At 46.7% G+C, this 21,731-nt stretch overlaps 1 protein-coding gene across 1 annotated transcript in view; it reads left to right on the top strand.

Moving 5' to 3' along the window:
- The window catches only part of LOC119455526 (uncharacterized), a 582,670-nt gene extending 561,391 nt beyond the window's left edge, over positions 1-21,279 (top strand). The window contains exons 2-4 of the mRNA XM_049668855.1: positions 15,978-16,018; positions 18,507-18,781; positions 20,897-21,279. Of these exons, the coding sequence (XP_049524812.1) occupies positions 15,982-16,018; positions 18,507-18,781; positions 20,897-21,205 (621 nt within the window). The 5' untranslated portion in view covers positions 15,978-15,981 and the 3' untranslated portion in view covers positions 21,206-21,279. The remainder of the gene's footprint in view (positions 1-15,977; positions 16,019-18,506; positions 18,782-20,896) is intronic.
- The last annotated feature ends 452 nt before the right edge of the window (positions 21,280-21,731 follow it).

Below are 21,731 nucleotides of genomic sequence, written 5' to 3'. Positions count from 1 at the left end.
TGGGTTTCGTCGACAGCCTCCGATGGCTAGGAGCTGCCAGGCCTAGCTCGCTGGGCCGTCAAATCCGAGACCAGTGTCGCTTGCGACACGACCGCTTGTAGCTCATATAATAAACCTCCTACGTTGGTCAGCACAACGTGTACACAGTTATGTCGCGCTTAAATTGCAATAAATTTGATTTTATCGGCACGGACGGAAGCGAACGAGCAAGCCAGGCGAGCTTGCGATTGCTGGGAGACGGTATGTAGGCCTAGCTCACTCGCTGTCGGATCCGTGGTCGACAGCCCTTGCGATCCGTCCGCAGCTCGGTATAAAGCGCCCATATTCGTCAGCACAATCAACGTCTGAACATTTATGTCGCTTATAAGTGGCAATACCATTAGTTTTCCCGACGCCGTTGGTAGCGATGAGAAAACACGTCAGTCAGGCGAGCCGCTTCGCATAGACGACAGCTGCAGCGTCTGCGCTGACCGCTTCCGTATCGATACCACGTCAACGATTTACTACTTCGCGCAACGTTTTATAACATTGCCAATTTTGAGTTCACTTCATTCTATAAGTTATTTCGTGTCAGAAACAAAGTGTACCCGATTTTTGTGTCGCCGTCAGCGGCAAAGAGGCCAGCGTCTCGACCAGGGAAAGAAAAGAAGAAAGCACCGGGACGATCGAAGCGCTTGCTCGCGGGCCCCGCCCCGCCGGCTCTACCACGTGACCATGACGTACACGCTGGCGGAGCTGTCATTGGTTGTGGCCGTCCGACTGATTGTGCAGTCGTACGACTATATCCAACAGGTTGGTCGCACGCGGCGCGTACGATTCGGCGCCGCATGCGGCAGAATATGTTGAGAACTTGTTGAGTGCGGCGGCCGATGCGGTGCGTCGTAGGACGGATCGCAGGCAAAATCACATCGTGTGTCTCGCGCTTCACGTGACATTTGGAGGAGCACTCGGCGAGGAGAGACCAGCCGACGAGGAGAGTAGCGAAGGAAAGAGCGAAACGAGCGAGGGCCGTGTTTCGATCAAACGCGTGTAACTCCGCTATTACGGCACAATTTCGAAAAATTCTCGCGGCTACGTGTTCGTTGTAGACTCGTGCACAATTCCAACACCACAACTAAATTTCGACCTCTGGGTGGTTTAGGGACCCTTTAAACGAAACAAAACAAGTACGTATGATCCACCGGATTCGGATTGGTGCCGCATTCACGAGGCGTTATACACACCTCATAGCTTGCAAGGACACTTGTGCAAATTGCGCCGACACACTATTGTGAAAGCTTCGGAAGCCCGGCGTGAAATGATTACTATGCTAGAGGCACTAGCAGAAGTGTGCTTATTCGACTGCACTGCATGATGTTGCATGCGGCAAGCTCTCAGGATACTGAACGTTGAGTAGCAAATATGAAATACGAGAAGAGACAGCGCTGAGCCCTGTCCATGTTTGTGTTTAGTGCGCGCTGCCCAAGTATTAACAAACATACACTCGCCCAAATTTCCATTCTTTTGCCCGATCAGCAGACGAGAAACGATGAATTAATCTATGGCTATAATGAAGTGCGATCACATTTATCTGTTCTACAAACCTAGCTTATAAGACTAAGAAGGCGGTATTTGAACTTCATTGGATATGTTACCTGGCATGACATCGGACCAAATGCGAAAATAGAAATTAAGGGTCTGTTCACGCGTTTATGACATACAACGAAAGAATTTGTATATAATGATGTTTAGATGGAATGACCAAATAGGTTTCTTAAATCAATGATAATTATCATATTAATCATCATTTATTGTCTCTTAAGGTGGCGGTCCCACTCCGGCGGCCCGAGCCCCCCGTTTTCAGTACTTTTGGGGCAACCGTGGCAACCTTGAACTCTAACTTCAAAAATTTAGCTTCCTTGAGCGTGTAGTTGCCGGGCTGTTTACAAGAGAAGTTTGCAATATTTGGCATTATTCAAAAGCAAATTATGCAAAAAGTAAAAATTCTAAATTATTTTGCCGCGCCTAGGAAATAGATAAATATGTCCTAAAGCTACACAGCAAGCCGCAATGCAGTAGATGCGGTAGTTTCTTCTAAATATTGTCACAACTGAGACACAGTTCGCAAAAACCATGTATCTCATGCTTTTTCTTGAACATTTATTTCTAAATCACATAAATAAATTTTTTATATAAGATATAGTTGGAATCTCCAAGAATTAGGCTTTTTCATGGTATATACCACTACTTTATATACCAAGTAGAAGAGCCGCCACGATTGCTCCAAAAGTACTGACAACGGGGTGCTCGTGCCGCCGGAGTGGGACCGCCACCTTAATATGGATGATCCCTCTTTCATAGGAATCGGTAAAACACGAAAGTGAAAAGTGTCTTCACAGACGCTGTTCCATGTTTGGTTCGTGAACTCACGGTCCGCTGCAGCGAAAGGGGTATGACTTGCGGGCCGGCGACCGTATTGCATTAAGTTTGCTTAGCGCACGGCGTCCTGTTGGCGAGCGCCGTCCTTCTGGCGAGTGGCTTTGGCGAAGGTGCGAGCATTCTGGTCCGGCTCTGTACTGGCTACGGCAGCCAGTCGAGCGCCAGTGGCACCGATATCTTATTGCAGTGGATCCCTGCACACGTGGGTATCCCGGGCAATGAAGAGGCAGATGCCTTGGCAAAGGAGGCACACGGCATGGACACGGCGATCAGCCCGGCAGTCATTGCCTCAGACTACTCCAGGAGCACCTTGCAGCGACTGCTGCTGAGCTGTCACCCCGACGCACGCGTGGCGAGGCGGAGTCCCCCGACACGGCTGCCGGACCGGGGGAGCGTATACTGCTTTCCGCGGATGATTGCACACGCGAGAAAGAAAAAAAGGAGGGCGAGGAGGATGGCGCGACCTTTTTGTCGACGACGATGACGACGTTCGAACGCAATCATTTGGTTTGTATGAATGCACGGTTTGGAAGCGTGGCTGTCGCCTATGTGACGTGCCTGAAACCATTGACCACTGTTTTATTGTTTGTAAAGATGCCATTTTATTTTGGGATGTTATCCATAGAAATTTGCAAAAATATTTTGATCTAAATTCTCACAGTATCCGATATCTTGTTGCGCCGTATGAAGATGTTCCATTCGATGTGTTTTTACTGATAGGCCTTCATAGCCTATGGAAATCTCGTATGCAAGACCGAAATGCAGAAAAAACAATTTCCTCGAGATCACATTTCGTTCAGATGATCATACACTTAAAGGACATTTACGACCAAGAAGAATGTCAGCCGGCTTGGTATCCACTTTTGACTAGGTGTTTAACTTCCCCTTACAAGTTCTTGCTGTGAAGGATGGTGTTGCTGTGCGTGACGTTATCTTCATGTGGACTGCTCGTCGACGTTTGATTAGTTATGTCCACCTGGTGCCCATATTATTGTAAATAGTTCCTGTAAATACAACATTTCATTCATTGTAATTAATACCATGTTAAAAAATGGCTGTATGGTCTAGTGGTTACGACGCTCGCTTTGGGATTAGGGGTATGCGGGTTCGAATCCCGCCTCGGCTTTTTCTTTCTTGGTATCACCATTTTCTTTTTTTCCTCTCTGTTTGGAGGTGCCGTCGTTTGTGCCCCGGTGCCGCGGCGGAAGCTGCGGTGCCGGGCGCCGACGCGAAGCGGCGGTCGTAAAATAAAAAAAATACTGCTCCAGTCAGGTAGAACCACACTCTCACGTGGTTCCCCGCTCACATGGGATCCATCATGGGAGGCCCCACAAACCTCAAGAGCTGGCCCACTCCAAGGCGCGAGGTGTCACTTTCCGTGACCATGCATAACTCCCCGGCCGGCCAGGAGTGGGGGAGAACAGAGATCAACCGACAACATATAATGAAATTACGCAGCACTTTTATCTCGGCAGAAGAGACTTTCCCCTTCCTTACAAGAAGTTAAATAGAGCGCAGGCATTGACCCTCAGATTATTGCAAACAGGCTTGTATCCCAGCCCGGCTTTATTACACAAGCTTTATCCCGACACTTATGCCAGTAGTTCTTGCAGGTACTGCAATGACTTCACTAGCTTAGACCATATGCTCTGGCGTTGCCCCTCGTTACGAGGCACGGAACAAATAAATGAGGACAAGTGGCTCTCCGCTATCAAGAGCCCTGATGCCGGGGCGCAACTATGGGCTGTCCAGAGGGCCCACGATGCGGCGGTCGGGCATGGCCTGACTGTCCCAACGTGGGAGCAGCCCGCTACGCGCTGAGTCGCGTACCTCAGGACGTTCATAAAAGTTTTACAACCATCCATCCATCCAGTCAGGTAGACTGCTCCCTCCCTGATAGTGAGATTATATTTGGATCATCAAAACAGTGATGCGTTTATTTAGGAATACCATGGATCCCTTAACAGCAACCACAGTTGTGCCTAGTCACCAGCAGCCCAGCGTGTTCTCCGTTCCAACGCCGGCGGCGTTCGCTGGGCGCTGACTAACGCCGATGGTTACCCGCCGATCTCGCTTCCGTGCACCATCCAGATGCCACGCCTGCTATGCCACTAACAACGCTCCTCATCATGGCCAGCGTTTTGAGACGCCCGGTAGGTGCCAAGGCGATGTTCCTTCTAACCAGCCGGAGTTGCCTTGCGTGCTGAATCTCGCCAACATGTCGCATCCGCGTATACTTAAACACCGTCCGAGGAGTTCAAGCCCAGCGCTTATTCTTGCCATCGCTGTCACTAATTCTAAACCGTTTGGGAAGAACTGCTAAAATTTATATCTTCTTGACGTTTATTTTTTGTTGTTCGCCTTGGGCATATGAGAAAGTACGCCTTGCTGGGCAGCAATGCGTCTAGTGTTGCGATATGGTTTGTCTATAAATTTCATATTGAAAGTGAATTGAAATCAAATGGCCAGGTTGACCCCTCCAGGCTCCAGTATACAATGGTCCCCCTATTTTTCATTATATCGCGTAGAAAAGCTTCTTAGGAATACAAAATTGTCCAGTAAACATAAATTTTTCTTTCTGTAAGTATGCGCGAGATTCCCGCGTAACCTACACAATATTTTCGCAGAAATACTTTTTTCTATGCCCTTTCTCGTACAATCTATACTCATGCGGACCACGCTCAGAACGCATACGCACAAGGCGTTCTTTAATATATGCGTGAGCGGCGCTACTTTTTTAGCGTGCATGGTTTCAAAGAAGACATCATTCTCTTTTATATTTTGTAAAACGAAGCAGCCCGGCATCAACACTTATGTGCTCACTCCGAGAAAAACGAGGTCCGCCGATGTTTGCCCACACGACCACGGGTAAGCAGCAGTTCAGTGTACGAGAGGACTGGCGTCGGCCGTCTGCAGTAAACATAGGAATTTTCCGCTGCTCTGAGCATTGCACGATTCGATTGCCACACGGCGGTATCCCTCATTTCATCCAGAACTTTTGAAGGTCCTTGCAGCCACGTGATTATTCCCTTGTCGCTTCTGCTAGCTTTGGTCAAAAAAAGCACCTAAGCACTTTTCGTGAGTTGTGAATGCGAAAACGTTGATATACAATTGAACGTCGCTGAGCGGTCTTTCGAGTTTGTCGCTGCGATTAATGTGCCATAGCGGCACGTGCTGCCCGAGCTAGCAAGCAGCAGCCTGCGGTGCCAACGTCGCATGAGAGCGACGCGGCGACGCCCTCTCCCCTCACGCAACACCTGGTGCGCTACTGCGGCAGCAGGTTTTCCTTTTAGCCCGCTCTGCTCCCGTCGCGGCGCACTCGTGCCGTGGCGTCGCAGCCAATGGGAATTTAGGTGGCGTTTCGCTGCTACAGACGCCGGACGCCGGCTTTATCGCTCAATGAGGCACTTGACGCTTTTGCATCAAGAATTATTCAAAAGTGGGAATACCCGTCGCGGGAAATCACAGTTTGCAGCTCGTAATCAAATGCCTTGCTGAAAGTCTACACCCTAAAGTTCGCACGTCCTAGGTGTGGACGACGTCGCGTAAAGCTTAACAAAGCTGCAAAGCTTTAGCATGATATAGGTGATCTCTCCCTCCCACACCTCCACACCTATCCATTTATATTGTAGTACTTCAAACGAGCTTACCACTGTCGTTGAAAAGAAAAGTGTACAATCATTGCATTCTACCGGTGCTAACATATGGGGCAGAAACTTGGAGGTTAACAAAGAAGCTCGAGAACAAGTTAAGGACCGCACAAAGAGAAATGGAACGAAAAATCTTAGGACTAACGTTAAGAGACAGGAAGAGAGCGGTGTGGATCAGAGAACAAACGGGGATAGCCGATATTCTAGTTGACATTAAGCGGAAGAAATGGAGCTGGGCAGGCCATGTAATGCGTAGGATGGATAACCGGTGGACCATTAGGGTTACAGAATGGATACCAAGAGAAGGGAAGCGCAGTCGAGGTCGGCAGAAAACCAGATGGGATGATGAAGTCAGAAAATTTGCAGGCGCAAGTTGGAATACGCTAGCGCAAGACAGGGGTAATTGGAGATCGCAGGGAGAGGCCTTCGTCCTGCAGTGGACATAAAATATAGGCTGATGATGATGATGACTTCAAACGAAGAGGGAGGAGGAGGAATAAACTTTATTTGTGTAGCAGATTTGTGAGACCTAGGCCTCTCTACCTAGATGACGGCCTCGAGCCCTGGGGTTCTGGCGGCATCTTCGGCCTGCTGGATTGCCTTAAGTTGGTCTTCCGTTGCAGAGCTGAGCAGCGCGGTCTCCCATTGCTCTCTGGTCTTGTGCGTTTTATTCTGTGTGGGTGCCCAGGACAAGCCCAAACCATATGTTGTAAGTCTGCCCTTTCTTGATAGAATCTGCATATATCGGTGTAAAGTTCCGGATAGTAACGGTGGGTAGGCCACTGAGTTCGGATATGTTTCTGTTTGCAACAAGCGCCATGCTGTCGCTTGCCGTCTACTTAGCGAGGAGTGTGTCGCGGGGAAACGGGCCCTGCCCAATTTATAGTGTTTGCTTATATCGGTAAAGCTGGTCATCCGGTCTCTCTCCGTTCCCAGTATTTGCGTGTCACCTGCTCGGTCCGTCAGTTCTTGAGCCAGGTTGTGCGCTATTTCGTTCCAATATAATGCCCATATAATGTAAACATCTCGATCTTCACGAAAGTTGGCTAAAATTCTTAGCGCTTCCGGTGAGATTCTTCCTTTGGAATAGTTCTTGACGGCGGTCTTGGAGTCACTGACTATGATGTTGGCCTCCGTGGGGGCTATTATTGCCAGTGCTAAGGCAGCCTCCTCTGCCACCTAAGCCTTCCCTGTTTTCACAGTGCCACTAACTCTGGAGTCACCCTCTAGACTGGTAGCAACTATCGACATACTCTATTGGTGTACTCCGCCGCGTCCACATAGACCACGTCCTTTTTGTGGAGAGCTCTCGCTCTTGCGATTCTTCTATCTTCGTGAAACACCGGGTGCATGCTTCTGGGGATTGGGAGTATTGAGAGATGTTCCCTTATTTTCCTTGGGATGCTCCCCGTAGTCCGTGCTGTGCTTCGTAGGATATTCTGATGTCGTCTAAGATGTGTCTGCCCGTGAAACTCTGCGTAAGTCTTTCATACTGCACCACACTCTGGGCCTCAATAAGTTCGTCTGATGTGTTGTGCACGCCGAGTGCTAGCAACCTGTCGTTTGACGCATTTGCTGGAAGTCCCAAGGCTTGCTTATACGCCCTTCTAATGATACATTCTATCTTGACTTTCTCCGCAGCGTAGAGCTTAAGGTAAGGGACCACATATACAATACGACTGATTACGAATGTTTCTATTAATCATTTCATTTCATTTATTATCACCTTGAAGGCCCGAAGGCATTACACAAGGGTGGGGGGGGGGGGGGGGGGGGGCAATACAAACATGTGTAAAAGTGGTTACGTACAATACAACTACAAAAAAAAAACACAATCGAATAAGATTGTGCTGTTTCATGTTATAGTTCCTGTTGGATATCCGCTTTATTAGTCTAATTGTTTGGTGAACACTATTATCCAGTATTCTAATAGTTTCTCCATTATGGTTGTTTATGGATATGCAGAGTTCCAGTATTCTTAGGCTCTCCACTATCGGTATTCTGGTGCCTTCTACTGTGACCACAACGTCCGGCCTTTCCTTAATGCTTTTTCGACCTCTGCATGTAGGTATATAGAGCAGAAGTTCTGATTTTTGAGAGGAGCATCGTAGTCGCTTGTCTCTGATGTAGTTTTCGACTGTGTTTACTGCTGTTTGGAGGATCTCTTCCACATGCCCATTGCTTCCAGCCGCCACCCAAAGGGTAATGTCGTCCGCGTATAGGCTGTGTCCGAGTCCTTCCATTTTTTTGAGTCTCGCGGGAAGACCAATCATTGCCACGTTGAATAGAAAGGGGGATAGGACCGACCCCTGCGGAGTACCCCTATTACCTAGTCTGATCTCCTCCGATTTGGTTCCCTCAATTGTAATTTTTGCGGTATGATCCGTCAAGAAGTCTTTGATGTGCGCGTATGTTTTACGTCCTACATCCAGCTCTTGGAGGTTTTGCAGTACTGCCTTGTGCGTGACAGTGTCAAAGACCTTTGTTAGATCGAGCCCTAGTATCGCCTTGCTATCTAGAGTTTTTGCGCCCGCATCTATAATGTGATGTTTCAGTTGGAGCATAATATCCTGCGTCGATAACTTTGGTCGAAATCCAACCATGCTATGTGGGTAAAGTCCTCCATCATCCATGTATCTCGTGACGCGTGTGAGAACCACATGTTCCATGAGTTTACCGACGCAGGATGTTAAAAAAGAAATGAAATGATAGCACATTCTCTTTTAGCAATGTCGATAGCTGCAAGATTGTATATCCTTCCAGGAAACCCTTTAAAAGGGCTGCATTTACGCGGATTGTTGTAATGTCGTTGAAAGGATTTGTTTCCCTTCTCACTTTCTATGTGCTTTTTGTTCAACCGAAAGTGCTACTCAACCTCGTCCAGCGGGAGATGACAAAAAAAATAAACTGCAGAAGAATGGTAGTTGACAAAAAAAAAAGACACGAGAGAGAAAGAAAGAAAGAAAGAAAGAAAGAAAGAAAGAAAGAAAGAAAGAAAGAAAGAAAGAAAGAAAGAAAGAAAGAAAGAATGAAAGAAACCGACGTTACGGGATTCGTACTGGTTCCTTGTTCAAAAGGTGAGAGCCGAGTCTTAAGTATGGACGAGACGGTGCGAAGGGTCTTGCGCAAACTTCTGGCACAGTTCCACGTGCCTGTTTCAGCGTAAGGGCGGTAGATCGGACATGACGAGATTGGCAGAAAATGTGTTGAAAAGCGGTATTTCTTCAGCGCTGCTATAGTCGCAGATTCCCAGTATTTTCTAAGAGCCGTGTTTGCAGGAGAATCAGCGAAGGCACAGGGCACGGCGGGCTCTTAGACAATGTCGTGCTAATGCTCGTTAGTCGCTGTTTAATAGCGCTGAATTCTAAGATGTATCATAGCCTTAGTCAAATGGGGCACGACAAAGAAATATAACGAATCAACAACAATTAATGTCCAAATAGGCAAGTGTCTTATTGGCCTGTATAAGTGGTCGGGGTATTATTAACAACGAAGCTATTTAAGCCAGCCGTAAAGCGCGCATTTCACGAAGCTATCATCATCAGCATTGGCTCGAGCGTCGTCGTCGTCTTCCGCAGCTGGCTCGTTGGCGCCCCTCGGTTAGCGCTCGTACTCGCGCTCGACACGCGCTCGTGCCACTGCTCCCGCGTTCGTCGTCGTCGTGTTCTTCGACAGCTGGCTGCGTAGCCGCTAATCAATCCAGCGTGCAATTTCACTTCTCCTCTGTCGTCATAATGGGGAGGCAAACCTTGCACTAGGCCGCGCAAAGCTCGAGTCACAATGAAGCTGACCGATCGATTGCGTCTCTTGGTAGTAGCTAAGTTGAACTTGGCTATGTCGAGGTTGAACTTGGTAGCAGCTAGGTTCGGCCTTGGCTATGCCTGAGTTGAGCTTGGTTATGCCAGGTATCTCTTAAGTTATGACGCAATCGATCGGCCAGCTTAGCTGTGTCTCGAGCTCTGCGCGGCCTAGTGCAAGCTTTGCCGTTTTTTTATTCATATTTGTATGTGCATAAGATGCCGATTTTGCCCTCATTTGTGTGATGTGTACAGACGTGACTCTCTTTTGCTTTATTTTTTTACGAGTGCTGGTACACTTGTGCTGCCGTGCCATTTGTCGTGCTTGTTGTCGGGTTTCGAACGCTTTCAAGCCTCCTTTTGTGGCCCTTTTCGTCCTGAGGCCCATTTTGCTGTGTTGTCATGGGAATCAGCCAAACTCAACCTTCAAAAATAGTCTTCAAACTTCAAAAATGCATCAAAAAAGCTTTTAGACTAATTGGATCTACAATGGCTGAACGAGGGACATCGGTGAAGCCAAAACAAAGAAAGCAGCCTCTGCAGTTCTTGCGCTAACGTACTCCATTTCTGCTCTGCCGACTGCTCTTGCGGTTGCTGCCCTGACGAAAGACAAGTACCTTTCGTCAAAACGTTGGTTCCAGTGACATCCCTTGTTCGACATCTGTTAATCATTTGAGGCCTCCATGAACCTGTGAATCTTTGTCTGGCTTTAATTTCGAATGATCTGCCATACATGCTGGGACTAAGCGGAAAGAAATGTGACAAGCAAGAATATAGGTGACACATGATGGCGTTGAGTTGTGTTGCAGGAGCTGTCTCGACGTTGCTTGCGGCGGGAGCTTAGAGGTAGCAGAGTTGCTCTTCATGAGGTCACTTTTCATGAAAGTCAACTGTCAAATCGGGACATGGTTATGCCTCCTTTTGACAGTAAGTTACCCAATGGCGGCAGTTTCAAAATAAGAAATTTCCACAGTGTACGCGCTAACTCAAGCGCCTGTCTACAGCCATGGTCATTGCTGTTTTATATCGCCCTTGTTGTGTGTCATGTTTCTGTGCGTCTGTTTTCAATATGCAAGCACGCAAGGTCACTGACATACATCTTCATGTAATGTTATACACACCCGAATTCTTTGTTGAAAGTACTAAATCATTGCTTGTGTTACTATAGCTGGTGTCAGGGTACGTATACCACGGCGCCTACAACTGCGGCCCCTACACAACGCTTGTTGCCTAAAGGCCTGATAGATAGATAGAGCTGAGCAGTTAATGTCATTCACGTAATGGTTGTGAGCACCACGTTTGCTACAGGAGTCCTACTACAGAGCCCGGCGACAGATCTCGCCGCCATAAAGCGGCTTTGAAACTTCTGACAGAAACTGTACGTCGTTTAATTATCTATGTAGTCTACATGCATTACGGTGCATTGGAGACACTAAATGGGGCAGCACATCGGACTCGCTACCTAAATTTTATTTTGCTCTTGTTCGCTAGACAATCGCCAACTTATTACCTGTAATGTAGTGCCTGTCTGAGTCCTCTAACCGTACGTGAACTAAGCTGGTTTTTCGGAGTTTCAGAACATGCCTTAGGTTTCCTTGCTCACATTGAGTGGTCTTGCTATAGCTGAGGCAAGGGAACAAACTGTTCATGCTCTACGTGTTCAGGAAACTTGAACATTTCATCAGTTTAATAACACCATGATAAGATGCATGGCAGAATCACCTCGCCTGGGCTTCAATTTTCCGCCTTGGCATTTGGTCATACCTTCTGCCGCTCCAACACTTGTAGATATTGATAAACGCATATTCTAAAAGCTAAATTTCTTAAACTCCTTCACATGATGCGATCGCAAGACGGTTAACACGCTTGTGATCTACACTGAAGGAACAGAGAGTAGCTTCCCGTCTGCCTTTTAAGTACCAATGCGAAATGAAAACAGAAATTCCGGTTTGTCGTACAAGACGTGATGCATACCTCGGAAGAACAGATTTCGGATCTCCAGGCAACAAGATGCATTGCTGACAACGAATTGAATAACAATTAGGCAATATATTCTGACTCAAAAGCAGCATCAGAGTCACTAGGTCCCTATTGTTCTTATGCTTATTCTAGTTCACTACCGTATATGCGGTCACAAGGAGACCGGTCATCGCTTCATTTTCCGGCCATCGAGTTCACTTTCTGCGGATTTACAGCAACATTAGTATGTTTAGAACATCAAAATGTTTATAGAACATTCGTACGTTCGTGTGGAACCTCGGTCCTATTCGCGTGTACGCGTATAGTAGTGGCTTTATTGCACAGAGGACGTGCGCTTTTACCTAACGCGGATGCATATGGGTCGCGCCTCTTGTTTTTAGAGGCGAAGCATCTTATGCTCGGGGCTATGTCACCCCCTCCCTCCCTCCGCCGTGCGGCGTCCACTTCCGGTTCCGCTTCCGGTTCCGCTTCCGGAAGCCAGCTTCCAGCGTTTTGCCCGAATGATCCCCAGGTGCTTCGCCCCCTCATCATCATTCACTTCGTCCTCTCATTCTCCTCCAGCAACGCCGCGATGAGTGCCACGGACAGCGCCAACGTCAACGCCAGTGTCAGCGCCGTGGACAGCGCCGCGGAGAAGAGCGCTCGAGCCGCTGCCACGAAACGGCAGTGGCAACAGGCCGATCTGAAAACTAATGGGAACTTGAGTCGACCCCATGGCTGCTTCGCATACTACTCAGGGTTCCCCTACGGGTAGATGGTGTAATTTTTTTATTTTTTACAACAATCTTTTTATAGAATGAGTATGTTTGTGTACCTGCGGTATGTGTGTACGTATTTATGGGGAAATGGGCGGTTGCAATTTCTCAACTCTCATGTAGCCTACTTTCCAATTTGCGTGAACTTATTGAACAACAGCAAATGTGCATTGGATCAGGCATGAGACTATTATGCAACCGTTCCATCGTGTTTACTACTGCATCGAACGTTACGCCAATCTCATAACAGGGTATTAAACGGCTAATGAGTTCGGTTCGCCGGCACGTGGGACAAGCGACAAGCAGGTGACAAGTCGTGCAGCGCATCGGCTGCATAGCGAGGCATTGCAAGTTACGACTCTGCAGCTATGTATAGCCGTACCTTACGTGGTAATGGTTGGAAGCGGGCCCACCTACGTGCTTTGAATACAGATTTTTTTTTTTTTTGCGTCAGTTGGCCTTGTGGCATGTGCTGAGAAAGAATACGGCATCTGGCTTCACTACACGCATGCGCAATTGAGCGACCCATTCCTCTTCCTTTCCTATAGGAGGTGGTTCTCATCGGGGTAAACAAAATTTTGCGACTAAGGTTGCGGCTACGCACTCGCGAAATTGTCCTCGGGAGCGGTGTGCTCAGACCCTCAGCAACCGTGCTAGGCATGACCAGGATTTCGGTGATGACGATGACGATGATTTATTGGCATCCGCTATGAAACGGGGGCGGTGACAAGTAGTGCCCTAGGCTGCTTGAGTTAATCAGGTATGCTATACATGCTCTTCATCCTGGAATGTTTGTATATGTATCCTTAATCGTTTTTCACATCCTCAAAACTTCTCTATCCAGTTTGTACCGCTACCTATGTCTGTAAGAGATCAAATCAGGTTGTATCAATCTCTTCCCTGCTTTTTTTTCCCTTCTAATACTCTAAACATCTCTTGCGTATCTCGACTGCTGACCAGTTGGCGCTTCCGCCCACTTTAAAACCAAGCGCTTCTGGGAGGTGTACGTTACCTGCGGGTCTCATTGGGTGAAACCCTTCCCATTCTATTATGATGTGCTGAGTGGTCTCCGAATTTTTGCAGCAGCATACACATGCCTCGTCTTGTTGCGAGTATTTGCTCCGATATTTTTTTGTCCTTAGGCAACCAGCTCGGGCCTCAAAAAGCAAGGCGCTCTCCTTTGTGTAATCGTGCAGATTTCCCCTTCTAATTTCCTTCTTCACATTGTAAATATCCATGGTAGTTTTTTGTTTCCATTTTTGCTTCGGATTCACTCTCTCTGTTTCTTTCACTTTCTTTTCAATGACTCCTGGTTGTTTACTGACACATTCAAGTACCCTGTACTTGGTTGCCAACTTTCTTGACCTCTTTCCCCATTTTGTGTCCACGCTTTTAAGGCACAGATACTTGTGCAATTTAGCCACCCATTTATTTTGATCCAGGTTCCCGAGACTTTCCTCAAAACTAATTTTGCTCTGTGCTTCTATGACTTCGAAAGAGGCCCAAGCCATAGTAACCCTGCACTGCCTCATTTGTGATTTTACTGCGGGCTCCCAAAGCCAACCGGCCTACCGTACTTTTAATAACTTCCCAACGCCGACAAGATATCCAATTTTAAGCACAGAATGGCATTTGCGAATGTCAGCGCGAACAAAATTAGTTATCGAAAATCACTCGTGGTTATACATACTAGAGACCCACTGGAATATGAAATTGTAGTAGCATGCCAAAATGCACGTAGGTTTCCAGGACATTTGAATATGTTATGACATAGTCCATGAGACTCTCTCATAGGGTCTCTCATGACGCGCGACATGGCACCGTACGCTCCGTAGCCCGAAGCAGATGCAGCTCTCCTAGCGTAATCTTTTGCGCTCAGCGTAGATCCCGAAAGTAGGCCGGCCTAAAGTGGGCGTGTGGGCAGGTATACGAGCACAAAAAGGGCACGCATGCGCGACACAGTGTTTCGACACTAGGCGCTTGCTTCGTCAGAGGGCGCAAGAATGCAGTTTGACACGCGCCTCTGCCTTCACCGGGTGCGACTTACCCAGCCAACGCACCTGCCTGTCACTACAGTGGTGGTCTAGCGAACCGTTTCCAAAGGTCACCATCTTCTTGCGGCGCACTTTTGTAATGCTATTCACTCTTTTGCTGCTTACCGAAAGCTACATGTCAGAATATAGACCGTAACAAGCATGCGCCCTCCTATTTATTGTTCATTTTGTCTGACATGACTGTTTTGCAAAATGAAAGCGCCCGGTATTGCCTGACTAAACCGAGCACAAACACGGTTATCAGCTCGACACAATGTACAATCAGGGCGCTCTCCGCGTAGTCGGCGTTTCATCTGTTGAGAGGAGCACATTTTCTTTCTGCGCGGACAACCGTGGCGCGACGCTTATCTGTTGAACATCGATAAACGATCGGCGGCGCGCAAACAGCTCACATTCTATATGTGGACTCCGACAGGACGCTATATGTTATTTTTTTTTCTGCGAGCTGATAACGAACCACATGACGACTCGACTTTCAGTTATAAAGGAGAAGCACGAGTAGATACGGTGCGAAGTCACTTTCACGAAGGCGCACGCCCAACACCAAGGTAAGTAAGAAACACGATGATTTTTCACTTGTTCCTTGCAACGCCACGCATTCGCTGCCACATTAATTAGAAGGAACTGCATCTGAGTGCATCGTAACGTTTGGAAATGTCAAATTGGTAATGGCACCATGACTTGCAGCTTGGAGATTTAATTAGTCTCCTGTAGGCGACTCGTAGGCAAACTGCACTTTGCTTGATATTACCCTCGAATGCGAAGTGCGGCAGAGGTGCAGTTTATAAGGAAGAGAAGCGTTTTCGAAATTATACACTTCTTTTAGCACCCTGTCACACTTTCATTCCAGTCGTGTACTGTTGCGGACGCCTTTGGAAAATCCCTTCACTGAGCTTAATTTACCGCCTCAATGACGCAGTTAATTCGAGACCTGGCTTTCGTAGTCCAGAAAGCGTATCTTGATACGAACTGTCCCGCACAGAAAACAACATGGATCAGTCATGGGCGTGGCGAGAAGGCGTCTGTATTAAGCAGTGCGGTCACGACAGCTCTAGCCGGACTGCCACACCGGCTTGCAATTCTTCGATGCAGTAAGGCATACCAGTATGAAGGCGCTGGCTTAGATTTACAAGTTTCCTAACGCACATCGCTCTCTAGCCGAACAAGTGACTTAGCCGCAAAAGTTGAAAAAAAAATAGAAACCAGTTTGCATGCTCTGGAGTTTACGTAAAGCCGATGGACTTGCCTGCTTACTGAAACAGACAAGCTTTTATTTACCTTCGCAAAAAGTGCCACATCTCTGAAGTGTCGCTTATTTTGCAGAAGGATGCTTCTCTTCGCAACCACGATTCTGCTCTTGGCAGGTGAGCTTATTTCTTGACTAAAAATGCACTCTGGTCCGCCGCCAGTAGAGGAAGTGGACGTCTCTTGCGTAACATAACGGTTCTTGCACTGCGCGAAGAGCCATAAAAACAACTCCGCTACGTTAGGCATCGTTCCAGGATAGCTCTTGCAACCGCACAGAGGCGCCTAGCGATGTTTGCGCTTCTTGAACGCGGCGACGCGGTTGGCTACTGTACGCTACTATGTTTGGAAATATAAGGATATATATGTGCGGTGCTTACAAAGCCAATATTTTAAACGTGATGCGAGCTACGCAAATGCAGCGTGCCCTTACAACAAAGACTCTTTGGCGGACAAACTATGCGACGGGAAAATATATAAGGCTAGGAAGTGTAACTGATAGTCATAAACCTTTTATCTTAGCGTCTGTAGTGCACATTTATATTGGAATTTTTTAAGACAGTAGTATCCTTAGGCAAGTTTATTCTTTACTTTGTTTTTACGAGATTTCTGTTCCGAGATATTCATCCCGAAAGTTATCAGTCTCTGCTACTGATTTTTTTTTTATTTTAAGGCAGAAATGGCCTGCGCTAACACAGGTCCCGGAGGGATGAAACTCTTGGACCTTCGCGCGCAAGCGTCAAAGGAACGTTCAGCTGATATCTGTTGTTATGTCATTCAAGCCTGGCAAGAAGAGACGATTACGCAAAAACTATGTTACTGCGCTACGCACACTTGCGCCGGCACTCCCGCCCCAGAATGAGAGAGAAAAAATTCGGGATAACTAATATCTTGCTTTAAGGTACAATTTTCTTCAAGTTTTCAATGTAGAAGCACATCATAAGAGCAAACGTTACGCATTTAATTAAAAAAATTTAGTTAAATATACATATTCCGACCGTAATTGTTGACACGAAGTGTGTCTGCCAAGGAGCATAAATTAGGCGTCTATGCAAGCCGCTTTTGCGTAGCGAGCATAGGCTTCTAAATCATATATTTGTGAAAGTCTAACGTTGAATGCAAAATACATTTAGACATGGCATGTGGTATACGGCCTCTGAAGGATAAGTAAATGGGGCTCAAATAACGAAGCTTTTTGGTTATGCAACAGCTGTTGGTACTTTTTTTGACCTCTTTGGCTGATGTTATTTTTGCTATGATTATTAGGCGGCTCCTCTTTTTATGAACCGTTCAAGCTTGCAAACTGCTTGGCGAATGCAGGCCTCGTGGTTGACTTGTAAACTTTCAGTTAAAAAAGACCTTTTTAATTAGCTGGCCACATTAATTGACTATCAACTTGTGCGTTAGAATGACTAAATGTTTGAACTTCTCTAGCCTTTCGGGAGCGATAATCAAATTAATTCTTGTGGTCTCTACTATACAAAATTTTAAAATTCAGTAAACGAGCTTCGGCGTTAACTTTTACAGTATTGTTTCGACTACGGCAATTTACCTCACATTGCATCTTGAGAATGATTTTTCAACAAGTGTTTTTTCTTTTAGATTTTGTTTTTCTATTTGAAGATCAATTATGAAGATAAGAGCAGTGACAGGAATACGAAGCTGATGTGACTGCGCTGAATTATATGCAGGACCGAAATTAGCTACGCTGTGGATCGAGCTCGATATGACAAGGCAGTTTGCTTCCGAAACGACAATTCCATATATAGCTCGAATAGTTTCACGTCCAGAAGCTGTAAAATTGGTTATGCATATAGAGTGGTGTGCAGTTTCAGATTAGTTTTGACCACTTAAGCTTCATCCATCTGCACTTATTTGTAAATACCGCAGAATTTTTTACATTTTGGCTTCATCACAGTGTAGCTGCCACGGTTGCGAACAGTATCGGTGACCTCGTGCGCAGCTGATAGCGACTGAGCCACGACTGCGGCTACAGCTGCCAATTCATTATATGTCTGGTTAAAGTTCATAGAGCTCTTGCGTAATGCCGACAAACTGTGCGACACATTGCGTTTCGGCCACCATCGTAGAGAGTGGATGCGCGGGCGAACAAACAGCTTAGGTCTTAAGAAAAGAAAAGCAAAGATACAAATAAAGAAAAATGCACAAATAGGCGACTGTGTGGACTGTGCTAACATACACTTTTATCGTGTGTACAATGCGAATGCCACATACCTTATGAATCTCCCCTTGGGATAGTCCACATACCTTGCTCACTAGAAATAGTATGAGCGCTTCGTACGATGTAAGGCAAGTAGGTGCAGCATACATTTCGTCCATGCAGTCATACACACCGAACAATTTAACAGATAAAGATGAAATGAACATTCGTGGACACTATTTATTATTGTTTCTCATTAATAAACATTTGTGGGACGTAAGCGCACAAATATTCGACTTCAACATTATACTGGTCTATTAAAAACACTCCGAATCCCCACCACAAGAACAGCCCGCACTATACGAGTTAGCATCGCAATCAGCGCAACCGCCCTCACGTTTCCATTCCATTTGGTCTTTGGAGTGATAAACTGCTCGGTATTACAGGCCTCACTCAACAGCAGTCCACCCAAGAGCTCAATGCATACGTGGACAAGATACTGAAGGATGAGCTGCCCAGTGAGGCGAAGCTCATCGACCCGCTGACAGTACGCGGTTTCAGCTTCCACATCAGGGACCACCCCCACTACGCCCACGTCAAGTTCGAGCCCTCAACGATTACGGGTCTGAGCACCATCCATCGCTCGGGAGACTGCTCTTCTTACAGCCGGTTCCCGTACCGCGTCTACGTCGGCTGTAACGTCACTTATGGAGTAATCAAGGTAGGGCTTCGGGAGTGGTTCTTTGAAGCGCCCGATCATACCGACGAGTTAAGATAATACACAGTGACATTGTTTCGTCTTTATATGAGCGACATAGCATACCCGCCTTGTAAGACAAAAGACGATCAGGCTGCAAAAATGTGAGATAGAAAGCAAAGTCTGCTTCTAGAGATATAGTTACACAAGGCATTAGGCTCAATGACCATTGCGTAGCGGAGAAAGGTGCCACTAGGAATAATAGGTATAATATGAATAACCTCCAGTGAATAGAGCAAAAGTGTGTGCAAGTGTTCACCAGCGGAACACCAGCGCGAGCGTTCCATAGTACGGTATATCTTTTAAGAAAAATGATATCTTCAATTATTCGTCTTGACACCGACGATATGGTAGCGGCTGTTGACGCATCCAAAACACGGTAATTTGGAGCAGCTGGGTAGATTGTAGACCGCAATAGTGGGACGAACACTTCATGTTAACCGCTTTATTTGAGTAGTGTGATCTCGAAACGTCTCGTGCACATGTGCAGCGGTCCTGACAGCACCATGTTGCTAGTATTTGTCACTGCTTTCGCACTACATGCACTTGGGTTCAAGTGAAACTTGTACCGGGGAGATCACGATATAAATTTTGCTAGCGTACCGTTTTAAGGACGCTGAAGTAGTTACGCCAGCTGAGCTCTGCTTCTTTTGTGGAATATTTTTATCCTGCTTACCGCGTCTACGGTGTCATAGTTAAGGAGGTCTACAGCGTTTTCGTAGAAAAATAGCACGTGGTTCAACCCATTCACCCCTCAGCTATAGTTGAGGACCACTACCTTAGCAAAGTGTGATACTCACCTCTACCGCATGCTTTGTGGTAGAGGCGAGTATTAACGTCACGATGTAAGTCTCTGGCAATGACAGATGCCGTATTGTGGTGCTCGGGATTCATTTAACCTACCTGGAATTGTTTACCGTGCCCCAAAATAACAGGCACACGAGCGTTTTGCAGTCCGCTTTCATCGGAAAGCGGACGTTCGTGGCCGGGACACGAACCTGAGACCCAGTGCTAAACAGCAGTACGCCATAAACACTGAGTCATAGTGGTAGGCGGTCGGTGGGGTAGTTCGTAAGGTCAATGTAATGCGTTACCACAAAGGTTTATTGCTCATTATTAAACATTATGGGGGTTTTACGTGCCAAAACCACGATCTGATTTTGAGGCACGCCGTATTGCGGGACTGCGGAATAATTTGGACCACCTGGGGTTCTTTAACGTGCATCTAAATCCAAGTACACGGGTGTTTTCGCATTTAGCCGCCATCGAAATGCGGCCGCCGTGGCCGGAATTCGATCCCGCCACCTCGTGCTCAGCAGCCCAACACCATAGCCACTGAGCAACCATGGCGGGTATTTGTCAGTATTGACCAGTCATATTCTGAACTATTCTCTCGTATCTTTGATATCATTCAAAGGATTGGTCATGATAAGTTAGCCTCAATAACCTTAATATTATTCTTTGTGCCCTCCTTGTAAGACACACGCCGATAAGCTTACGAAACAGAGAGAGAGTGAGAGGTAATGTTCACTTTTGGACAAAAGGGACGCTGGGCCTTTGTCAGGTGTTGCAAAACACCTTTAGCCCAATCTTCCTCGGTCTGCAATGTATGCTGTGAACCGAAATGAAAAGTTTTGTTGTTGTTGTTGTTGAAGAGATTGTATGGAAATGTATTAATGCTCACTCTTTAGCGAAACTATGTACTGTAGGCAAACCTACTAGGGATAACGTACACTAGATATAGCACAAGCGCCTAGAAGAGTTCGTCAGCGGAGCCATGGGCTCAAAGTTTAGCAAAGTGTTTTCATTACGAACAATAATGTTCTAGACGCGGTCTACGCTAATCTAAGAATTGCACCCTCATCCAACAACTAGTTTAGCTGTCAAACGTGTGGCTCTGGCAATGTAGCAGCACCCTATCTCTTTTGAGTAATATTTATGAAACTCTTTGCTGGGAGGAACTATTATAAGCGATGTCCGATGCATGCAACAAAACTGGCGCAAGGAAAAGGAACGAACAGCTTTAGGGTCATTATACCATGTCAGTCGGCTTAAAAAGCATGTGGCCACACCTTTCAGGTGCATGTCAAGAGCCAGCTGAAGTACGACCACAACAGCACGACCGTCACGGCCGACACCACTTTCCCTGAGGTCCACGGCCGCCTCTACGTGTCCGTGGGCGCCTGGAAGGGACCAAGGGCTCACGCCTACCCCAAGCTCGGAAACTTCACAACCGCATTCACCGGTCTCGACGAAAACCCCGACACCCAGAAACTGCGCTGGGGATACTACGAGGTCATCCGCGATGTTCTGGCTCTGAGCATTGAGAGGACCCTGTCCTGGGCCATCGCCGACAGTGCCGGCAAGGTTCTCTGGCCTTGCTGCTAGGCCGAAGATGGTGTTTGGTGTTGTACCATACAAAAGACGCGGCAATAAAAGACAACACTCACTGCTTCTACAAATCGATATTGTCGGCTCAATGGCGCGCTCTAAGAACATCGATGCAAGACTTCATACAATCTTATCATCTGAATAGTTCTGGTCATTATCACTTAGCGTCATTGCTGCCGAATACAGATTCTATAACTTTACGGTTGTATAATACGCATGGTGGTAAGGACAATGATGCGGAAACACATAAAAAAACAATGTAGCGTTAACATGAAAGACGAAGGAAGTTTCACAGGACGAATGCTGCCCTTGTCTTTTGTCTGTCTTGTTAACACTACGGTTATTGTTTTTAAATATACACTGGCTGACCCCAAAACAGGATCCACTAATGCAGACAAATGTTTCCTTGCACTTCTTGCCTTACAAAAACATACGGTAGGGCTTGGAATTAATTGATATTGTATCACTAAAGCGAGTACTATAAAAATACTATTCGGCGTTTCTTTTACTAATGCTAGTAAGC

This window comes from Dermacentor silvarum, chromosome 6 (genome assembly GCF_013339745.2).
Source record: "Dermacentor silvarum isolate Dsil-2018 chromosome 6, BIME_Dsil_1.4, whole genome shotgun sequence".
Taxonomy (NCBI): Eukaryota; Metazoa; Arthropoda; class Arachnida; order Ixodida; family Ixodidae; genus Dermacentor; species Dermacentor silvarum.
This window is presented reverse-complemented; position numbering and strand designations above follow the sequence as displayed.